This window comes from Pogoniulus pusillus, chromosome 1 (genome assembly GCF_015220805.1).
Source record: "Pogoniulus pusillus isolate bPogPus1 chromosome 1, bPogPus1.pri, whole genome shotgun sequence".
Lineage (NCBI taxonomy): Eukaryota > Metazoa > Chordata > Aves > Piciformes > Lybiidae > Pogoniulus > Pogoniulus pusillus.
The window spans coordinates 53,153,998-53,163,954 of NC_087264.1; the positions used below are offsets into that span (position 1 = coordinate 53,153,998).

General features: G+C 56.7%; 1 protein-coding gene across 1 annotated transcript; it reads left to right on the plus strand.

Moving 5' to 3' along the window:
- The first annotated feature begins 1,633 nt into the window (after window positions 1–1,633).
- On the plus strand, window positions 1,634–4,974 carry FJX1 (four-jointed box kinase 1). Its single transcript, XM_064152341.1, has one exon. The coding sequence runs from the start codon at window positions 1,927–1,929 to the stop codon at window positions 3,202–3,204; it is 1,278 nt and encodes a 425-aa protein (XP_064008411.1). The 5' UTR covers window positions 1,634–1,926; the 3' UTR covers window positions 3,205–4,974.
- The last annotated feature ends 4,983 nt before the right edge of the window (window positions 4,975–9,957 follow it).

Consider the following 9,957-nt stretch of genomic DNA (forward strand, 5'->3'; position numbering starts at 1 on the left):
TCTGTAAAGAGCAAAGGCTAAGGGCAGTGGAGAAGAGCAGTCCCAGAGATGGGATCTGATCAATGCTCAGTAGGAACTAAAGGTTGGGGCCAAGAGGATGGGGCTGGCCTCTTTTTGGTGCTGCCCAGAGACAGGACAAGGGGCAATGGGCACAAAGTGAAATCGATGAAGTTCCATCTGAACAGGAGGAGGAACTTGTTTGGTGTGAGGCTGCTGGAGCCCTGGAACAGGCTGCCCAGAGAGGCTGTGAAGTCTCCTTCCCTGGAGGAGACCGGGATTTGGATCCGCTGGGATTTGGGATTCCGTGAGTGAGTCCTTCACTTCCGAGCAGCTCCAACAAGTGGGTCTCCAGGGCCCGGGCTGCACTGAGCTGGGAGGGCAGCGGTATGCGGGGTCCGACTGACCAGCGCCAGCGGCCGCAGCGTGGAGCCGCGGCCGGCGGGAGGAGCTGGTGCGCCGCGGCCGTTTTGTGCTGCTGGGGCGGGGGTACCTCTCGCAGCTCTCCCTTCCTGCTGCCCCGGCCTGGCCCAAGCCCCGTCTCAGCCGCTGCCGCTCACTCTGACGTCCCACGGACAGGGCTGCGCCGGGGACTCCGGAGTCCCGGTGCAAAACGCAGTGAGAGGCAAAAGATGCGGAACTCAAAAGGACGCAGAATGCAGCTTCTGCCTTTCCCTTCCCCCCCCCCCCCCCCCCCCCCCCTTTAAGTTGTTCAGGAGTGTTACAAGAGTTTGGGTGTTTCTAGCCAAGTCCAGGGAAAGAGAGAACTCCCATTTTCATAGTAAGATGGAGGTTGGAAGGGACCCCTGGAGATCACCTAGTCCAGCCCCTCCGAATAGAGCAGGGTCACTCACAGCAGTACTGCAATGTCCAGGTGGGTTTGAAATCTCTCCAGAGATTCCACAACTCTATGGGCAACCTACTCCAGGGCTCTCCCATCTGCAAAGTGAAGAATCTTTGGGTTTCCCCTTTTGCAGTGTTTAAGATTCTGTGTCTGGTCGTTTTGCATCACTGACCCAACTCCAGCAACCACTTTGGGGAACAGCCACGGCATTGACTGGACAGAGAGGTGTTTGCGTCCACAATCGTGTCCTTCCTCAGAGATGTCCAGTACAATGCCGAAAGAACAGAGCTTAGCTGGCCTTGGCAAGGCAAGAAACTGCAAATGAGCGGACAGAAGAGTAGCTGATTGTCTTCCAGTGCGAGTCCTGAAGACTGGCTGTCCCTCGGGCATGCAACCCCGCGGGGCGGGAGGCGGCGAAGGAGGATGAGGCGGCGATGGGTGCACTGGAGAGTCACCGCAGGGCGCCGGGGCGCGGGGCGCAGTGTCTGCGCCGGCTTTGGGCCGGCAGTTGTGCCCGTGTGCCCATCCATAAGGCCGGGCGCTCACAGCCTGGCCCCTGTCTCTGGCTGACGCCTGCGTGCACCCACCTACCAAGCGTGCAGGCGGGAGCGATGCGACCGCGTCTGGTAGCTCGGGTGAAGCCCATGCACCGGTGCGGAAGGTGGTTCTCCTTCTTCCTCTCCCCCTGCAGCGTGCGGGCTCCTTCGTGCTGCCTGCGGAGCAGAGTTCCCGCAGCAGCCGGATGTCTCCCCGCCCTCCCAGGCAGGGTGTCCCGCTGCGGATGGACCCGCCAGCGGCAGCGCTTGGCGGGGCATCGCCGCTTTAAGCGGAGGGCCACGCCGGGAGACGGGGCGGGCCGGGCGCGCCTCCCCACGTGGTGCGGGTGCCCGAGCCTCCCGGCCGCCGGCGGGGCTGGGCGCACACAGCGCGGCTCTGCTGTCGGGGCTTGCCTGCTGCCGCTGCTGCTTCCCTGGGCGGTTGCTCCGGCTCGGCACTCGGCCATGCTTCAGCGCCGCGCCGAGCGGCTGAGAGGAGGGACTGTACCGCCGCCGCGTCCCGTGGCAGCGACTTAAGGCGGCGTGAGGATGAGGAAGGCAAAGCGGGCCGCGCCGGGCCCCCTGCCCATGCTGGGGCTGCTGCTGCTGGGGGCTCTGCCGGGGCTCTGGACGGTGCTGTTGCGGCGGGAGACGGCGGCGGCGCAGCTGGAACTGGAGCCGGAGCCGCGCCCGCCGCGGGCTCGCTGGGGCTGGAGCCGCTCCCCGGCGGAGCGCGGCGAGCCTGGCGGCGGCGGGCACAAAACTTTCCGTGCGCTGCTAGCGGTGCCGGCGGCGGGCCGGGAGGAGCTGGTCAGCCCGGAGCAGTTCGGCGCGGCCAGCTCTCCGCCGCCGGCCGCCGGCTTCTCTCCGGTGGAGCGGGGCATCTTCTGGAGCCGCGACCTGGAGGCGCAGGTGCCGCCGGGCTTCGCGGCGGAGGAGGCGGCGGCCTGGCTGGCGGCCGCCCGCGCCGCCCGCGTGGCATCGCTGGAGCGGGGCGGCTGCGGGCGGAGCTCCAACCGGCTGGCGCGGCTGTCGGACGGGAGCCGGGCCTGCGTGCGCTACGGCATCAGCCCGGAGCAGATCCAGGGCGAGGCGCTGTCCTACCACCTGGCCGGGGTGCTGGGCATGCAAGAGCGGCTGCCGCCCATGGCGCTGGCGCTGGTAGAGGCCCGCGGGCGGCAGTGGGAGCCGGTACGAGAGGAGCTGCGCGGCTCGCTCTGGGCCGAGGGCGCCGTGGTCAGCCTAACGCGCTGGGTGGACAACCTGACCACAGTGGTGGCCCCCGCGCCGTGGGGCGCCGAGGCGAGCGGAGGGCGGCGGCTGCAGCCGCTGTCTGCGGGGGAGTTGGGCGGGCTGGCGCCGGAGCAGCTGGTGGAGCTGGTACAGTGGAGCGACCTCATCCTCTTCGACTACCTGACGGCCAACTTCGACCGCCTGGTCAGCAACCTCTTCAGCCTACAGTGGGACCCGCGGGTGATGCGCCGCGCCACTAGCAATCTGCTGCGCGGCCCCGACGGCGGGCTGGTCTTCATGGACAACGAGGCGGGGCTGGTGCACGGCTACCGCCTGCTAGCCATGTGGGACCCCTATAACGAACCGCTGCTGCGCTCCGTCTGCGTCTTCCGGGAGAGCACGGCGCGGCGGGTGGCCGAGCTGCACCGTCGTCGCAGCGCCGCCGCCGAGCTGCGCCGCCGCTACCGGGCGCGGGAGCCGCTCTGGGCTCGCCTCGGCTTCCTTTCGGAGCGGCAGGCCGAGCTGCTGCAGGCCCGCGTCGACTTCGTGCATCGCCACATCGCGCACTGCCGCGCACAGGCAGCCGCGCTCTGACAGCCCCGCGGGGGGCGGCCGGGGTGGCGGCGTCGCCTCCGCGCTTCCTGCTTTGTGAGGCAGCGAGACCGACCTGCCGGGGCTGGGGCGCGCAGCGGCTGTCGAGGGTAGCCGCTCGCCGAGGTCCGGAGGATGCGGAGCCATTAGCACCACAACAGCCGCTTTCCGCTGCAGGGCTCAGCTCCCGAAGCCTGAGGAAGTGGACAGACGGAGCTTCCCAGCGCTTACTCGAGCAGAGAATCGGCGGCAGCTCTGCCCGTGGGGGCCAGCCACCTTCTCCCTCCGAAGGAGGCAGGCGAAAACTTTGGGGGTTTTTTTATACATATTCTTCCTTTTGCGACAGCGAATTGGAGCGCGAACGTTGGTGTTCACAGACCAAGACCTGGCTGCACCAGTGAGCCCTGACTAGCGAAACCACCCTATTTATGAAGCTCGTTTTTACCGATTTTACTTGACAAGGGTGACCCTTTCCGCTGGGTGTTTAATTCTGTTGGTGAGAGTGTGTAGGAATCCTGTGTTCCCTTAGCTCTTAGTCCTTGTGGATGTATCTGGTTAAACTGTTTTGGTTCTTAAGCGTCTGTTTGTAGTCCTCAACATCGTTTTGTCCGATCAGTAAAGTAACTGGCTAATGGGTGGCACCGGGGCATTTCCCGGGGTTTGGGAGCCTTGCTACGCGGCGCAGTGGTTGAAGTGGAGGAAGAACCGTTTCACGCACTTTACTTCGACTTTCTCGGCTTTTTTATAGAAGACGACCTTTTTCTTTTCCGAAGTCAGGTTTTCTGTACATTACCTACGTTCGTAAGCTTTTCTGTAGCATACTAAAGGGCATGATGTTTCAGTAAAGTGTTCACGTTTTGCCTTCTTTGTCCTGACTGTGTGCCTGAGCTCTGGCAGGGAAGAGCACGCCTCCTCGCTCTTCTCTGATGGGCGATGGACACCACCTTCTTCAGCTTCTCCACCCAGCTGAACAAACTTTTCTCCGAGGCGAGGAAGGGTAGAGTCAGGCTTTTATGTGCTACCCTCCTCTGTTTTTCCTGCCTGTTGTGTCACTGAAAGGGCGAAAGCTCATCGGGTGGCTAAAATAACGTGACTGCTGCATACTTTAGCTGAAGAGGCTTTTGTCTGCTTTGTGCAGTCTGAAAAGAACCGATATGTGAGGCAGTTAGTTTCAGCAAAGTGAAATAGAAGGTATGGACCTAGCTGCCTGGGCAGTGGGTACCAACCTCTTAAAGCAGGTGATATCACCAGAAACACCTTGAAGGTGGCTGATGCTTTCAGTGGTGCTTGGTTTTCTGTGCTTTGCAGTGGGGGTTGCAATATAATTGAACAGGAAAGCTTTTCAGTCTTGCTAAAATAGCGAGGTTTTTTCCTACAGAATCTTAGCTCTGGGTAGGGTGAAGCAGTAGCAGTGGGTGTGAAACATAACTTACCTGCACCTCTTGTTTAGCCTTTTTACATGTTTATGGACAGAAGAGACCGTTGCAGGGCTCAGAATGCAGCCAGAATAAGGACAAAGGGCAACATAACCCTCTTTAAACCTCCAGTGCTGGTATATATCCTGCTGTAATCAAACAGCACCATAACATCTTCAACATCTGGACAGGCACCTCTCCCGATGAAAGGCAGGAGCCTGCTCAGTGGCTGCTGCAGGAGGCGGTGCTGTTTTCAGTGTGTCGAGTGCTAACCTTCCCCTGAACTCGCAGGGGGCTGTGCGTCAGTCTTTGGTCTGTTAATACTCACTTATTTGTATTAAACTTCACGTAAAGGGAATTTTCTTGGCCATTACATTCGGTTTGGTTTGGGGTTTTTTGGGTGTTTTTGTGGGTTGTTCTTTTTAATGAGGAGCTAAGAGTTTCACGGAATGAATGGTTGATGCTCTGGCTGTATTAGCTACTGCGACTGCCTGCGTGAGTATTTGTTTTGAAGCATACCAGCAGCCTCCAAGATTAGCCTTCATTCAACTGCTTAACTGACAAGGCTCTCTATTGAACTTGTACTTTTAGTTCACTGCATTTATCTCCCCGAACAATGTGCAGAGTCTCATGTGACATTCCTCTTCCATTTACATGATAATGCACAATTTAACTGTGTGATTCGTAATTCTTCTGTAGCTTTTCCTTGTGACTCCAAGGCAGCAGCTCTGTCACATTCACCTAATGAAAATATGTTTAAATGCTAAACTGCTGTCGTGAATTTGAAACTAATTTGAAACTACTGGCCCATAAATATCTGCGGTCTCATTTCTGCTTAAGTACTTCTAGAAGCATGGCACAAGTGTGGTTTTGACAGCTAGTGGGAAACAATTTTCCTCTGCAACGTCTTTAGAGCTAGGGCCCAGGTATTTCCCCCTTTTGAGAAGGAACATGGATTTCTAGCTGGTGACATATAACTACCTCAAGGTTACCTGTTAACAATGATGTAGCTGTGTGTGGTGGTGTGAAACTAGAGATGCTGTGCTAAAGAAGTTGTCCCCTGCTGGGAAATATGTTACTCAAAGGGGATGGAGAAAGCTAGCTTGGATAAGTGATTGCTGCCATTTATTCTTCTCGTGCAGATCATCGGCTCCTGTGCCAGAGTAAGCCTTGGGTTGCCATCACATTAAGGAAAACTTTCTTCCCTCCAAGTGTTCTGTAAGTGAGTGGTGTGGTGCACTCTGTGCCAGCCTAGCTGTGCACTCCACCTGACATTTGACTGTCTAACTGCGGAGCCCAAGGGTGAGGCTCTCAAGCGTTTCATGGTACTATTTCAACGACACTTCTCTAGCTCTGCTTTCTCTCAGTGGAGTTTCCTTTGAGTCACAGCAATTGGGTGGTAAAGTGAGATCGTGGCTTATTTTAGAGCGAGAAGACTTTGAGAACTGGAAGCTGTGAGCAGAAAGTTGTTCTGGCTCAGCCAGTGCTGCCTGTGCTTCGCCAGCAGCGTTTCACCTGCAGCTGGAGGGATTGCCTGTGCAGTTTGTGTCAGCACAGGGCTGTAGGGCTTTAGGTCTCACTCAGCACAACGTTTCAGGGGACATTTCAATTTCCACCACTTCTCTGAAGCTTTTGGTGAGCTGTGTGCTTGCAGCTTGGCTGTGGTGGTCAGATGTGGGGTTTTGCATGGCTTTGGGAAGAGTCTTGGTAAGATTGCATGGGGCATGCTGTTGGTCTTAGGTGCCAGATAGCAGCTCTGATTTTCAGCTTTGTGGAGACTCATGTGCCTGACTGGGAACACTGGTTCACAAGAAACCCCCAAACCCAACAAGGACAAAGAGGAAATACCTAGAGGATGTTGTAATTTGAATGCCCTTCATTCAGGCCTATATTTCTGCATGTTTTCCTGATTACACTCAGAATGCCTCCCCCAGATTTTTTCTTTCCCTGGAATCTAAGGAGGCGTGTAGGATAGGCAGGCAGTGCTGCTCTCAGAGTTCATATTCACTCTGGGCTGTTACCTCCAAGCCCCACCAATGTGAAGGGGGACCAAGTTCAGTCCCCAGATTGCCTAAGGGTATCAAAATTCAACAAGGCCAAGTGCTGGATCATGCACTTGGGTCACAACAGCCCCATGAACGCTCCGGGCTTGGAGCAGTGTCTGGAAACTGCCCAGCAGAGAAAGACCTGAAGACCTGGGCATGTTGCTTGAACATAAGCCAGTGAGTGCCCAGGTGGCCAAGAAGGCCACCAGCATCCCAGCCTGGGTCAGCAATAGTGTGGCCTGCAGGACCAGAGCAGGGATTGTTGCCATGTACTCAGCACTGGGTGAGGCCACAGCTTGAGTCCTGGGTTCAGTTTTGGGCCACTCACTCCAAGAAGGGGCTCCAAGAGCAGGTCCAGAGAAGAGCAACAAAGCTGAGGAAGGGTCTGGAGAACAGGACTGGGGAGGAGCAGCCGATGGAGCTGGGGGTGTTCAGTGTGGAGAGATGAGGGCTGAGGGGAGACCTGGCTTTCCACAACTCCTGAAAGGAGGCTGCAGCCAAATGGGGGTTGGTCTCTTCTCCCTAGTAACAAGTGAGAGGTTGAGAGGAGATGGCTTCAAATTGCACCAGGGGAGTGTTAGGCAGCATCTTAGAAGAAACTTTCTCTGAAAGGGTTCTCAAAGCCTGGCACAGGCTGCCCAGGGAGGTGGTTGAATCCCCATCTCTGGAGGTATTTCAAAGAGGCAGAGATGTGGTGCTGAGGGACATGGGTTAGCACCAACCTGGGTCAAGTTAGAGACTGGTTGGACTGGGTGGTCTGAAAGGTGTTTTCTATCTGAACCAATTCTGTGACTTACTCAGTGGTTCCATGAAGATAGTGCTTGCAGTGGCTGCTGCACCTTCGGGGATACTGGCCAGCAGAGCCTGGGTGAATTGGTTTGTATTCCTACCTAGTGAAAAAAGCAAGACTGTCATTCACAGCACACATCTTCCCTTTTGTTCACCTGCATATCACCTGGACGTGAGGAGGAAGTTCTTCACCACCGGAGTGGTGAGAGCCTGGAATGGGTTGCCCAGGGAGGTGGTTGAGGCCCCATCCCTGGAGGTGTTTAAGGCCAGGCTGGATGAGACTCTGGGCAGCCTGATCTAGGGTAGAGTGTCCCTGCCTATGGCAGCGGGGTTGGAACTAGATGATCCTTGGGGTCCCTTCCAACCCTGACTGATTCTGTGATTCTATGATCTGAAGTGATTTGCAGTCTGGATTATTTTCATTGTGGGTTTCCCTCTGAGAGTGCCCCTTGCTGCTGGGTAAGCTCTGTCCAGGTACAGAGTCCTCTCCCTTGTGCCACAGGGGTGGAGCTGCTGGTGCCAGACTTTGCTGCTCACCTGAGGCCATGTCAGCACTTGAGTAGTAACTTGGGTCAGTGGAAGACAGCAAAAAGGTGGTTAGTTCCACTCTGCCCTGCTGGGCATACAGCACACTCAGCATCCCCAGCATCAGATTTGTTTGCTTTCCCTTTGAAGTTTGGTGCATTCTTTTTAATGGTAATCATACTCGGAATGTTTTCACTGACTGTTAATAGGTGGTCCAGGACTAGCCTGGGTGTGGGATCATGTTAAACCTTAATCCTATTTGCATGTTATTCCTGCTTTGCAACCCCAGCATAAAATGTAATTGCTGCTTCAGAGCTGCGCTCCCTGGCTTGGCTGGGGTGAAGCTCCCACGGGAAGGGGCTATGCCACACAGCAGGCACTGCCTGCCACTGCTCTGCCCCTCCTCTGACCTACAAACCCACCACTCTCCATCATTTATCAGCAGTCCTGGCTCACTGGAGAGGTCCCTGAAGACTGGAAGCTGCCAATGTGATCCCATCCACAAGAAGGGTCGTAAGGAGGAGCCAGAAAACTACACACCTGTGAGCCTGACCTCAGTGCCAGGCAAGGGCATGGAACAGGTCATCCTGAGTGCCAATACACAGCACCTACAGGATGGCTAAAGGATCAGGCCCAGCCAGCATGGGTTTAGGAAGGGCAGGTCCATGGGTTTAGGAAGGGCAGGTCCTGACTCACCAACCTGATCTCCTTTTATGATTAGGTTCCTGCCTGGTGAATGTGGGGCAGGCTGTGGATGGAGTCTACCTGCACTGCAGCAAAGCCTTTGACACTGTCTGCCACAAGAAGCTCCTGGCCAAGCTGGCAGCTCATGGTTTGGACAGATTCACTCTGTGCAGGGTCAAGAACTGGCTGGATGGCAGAGCCCAGAGAGTGGTGGTGAATGGTGCCACATGCAGTTGGCAGCTGTCACTAGTGGTGTGCCCCAACGATCAGTGCAGGGCTCAGTCCTGTTCAATGTCTTTACTGATGATCTGGATGAGGGGATTGAGTCCAGCATCAGTAAGCTTGCAGATGACACCAAGCTAGGAGCAGCTGTGGAGCTGTTGGAAGGTAGGAGAGCCCTGTAGAGGGACCTGGCCAGGCTGGATGGGTGGGCAGAGGCCAATGGGATGAGACTGAACAAGGCCAAGTGCAGGGTTCTGCACTTTGGCCACAACAACCTCAAGCAGCACTACAGGCTGGGGAGTGAGTGGCTGAGAGCAGCCAGGAGGAAAGGGACCTGGGGGCGCTGGTAGAGAGTAGCTGAAGCTGAGCCAGCAGTGTGCCCAGGTGGCCAAGAGAGCCAATGGCATCCTGGCCTGCATCAGGAGCAGTGTGGGCAGCAGGACAAGGGAGGTTCTTCTGCCCCTGTGCTCAGCACTGCTCAGGCCACACCTTGAGTGCTGTGTCCAGTTCTGGGCCCCTCAATTCAAGAGAGATGAAGGTGTCCAGAGAAGGGCAACAATGCTGGTGAGGGGCCTGGAACACAAACCCTCTGAGGAGAGGCTGAGGGAGCTGGGGGTGTGCAGCCTGCAGAAGAGGAGGCTCAGGGCAGAGCTCATTGCTGTCTACAACTACCTGAAGGGAGGCTGTAGCCAGGTGGGGTTGGTCTCTTCTCCCAGGCACCCAGCAACAGAACAAGGGGACACAGCCTCAAGCTGTGCCAGGGCAGGTCTAGGCTGGATGTTAGGAGGAAGTTGTTGTCAGAGAGAGTGATTGGCATTGGAATGGGCTGCCCAGGGAGGTGGTGGAGGCACCATCCCTGGAGGTGTTCAAGCAAAGCCTGGCTGAGGCACTTAGTGCCATGGTCTGGTTGATTGGCTAGGGCTGGGTGCTAGGTTGGACTGGATGAACTTGGAGCTCTCTTCCAGCCTGCTTGATTCTATGATTCTGTGATTCTAAGTGCCTTATCCAGTCTTTTCCTGAACGCCTCCAGGCATGGCAACTCCACCACCTCCCTGGGCAGCCCATTCCAATGCCAA

What these genes read in the sequence shown, in the direction of transcription:
- FJX1 (XM_064152341.1), top strand. Translation starts at nt 1,927, where the DNA reads ATGAGGAAGGCAAAGCGGGCCGCGCCGGGCCCCCTGCCCATGCTGGGG.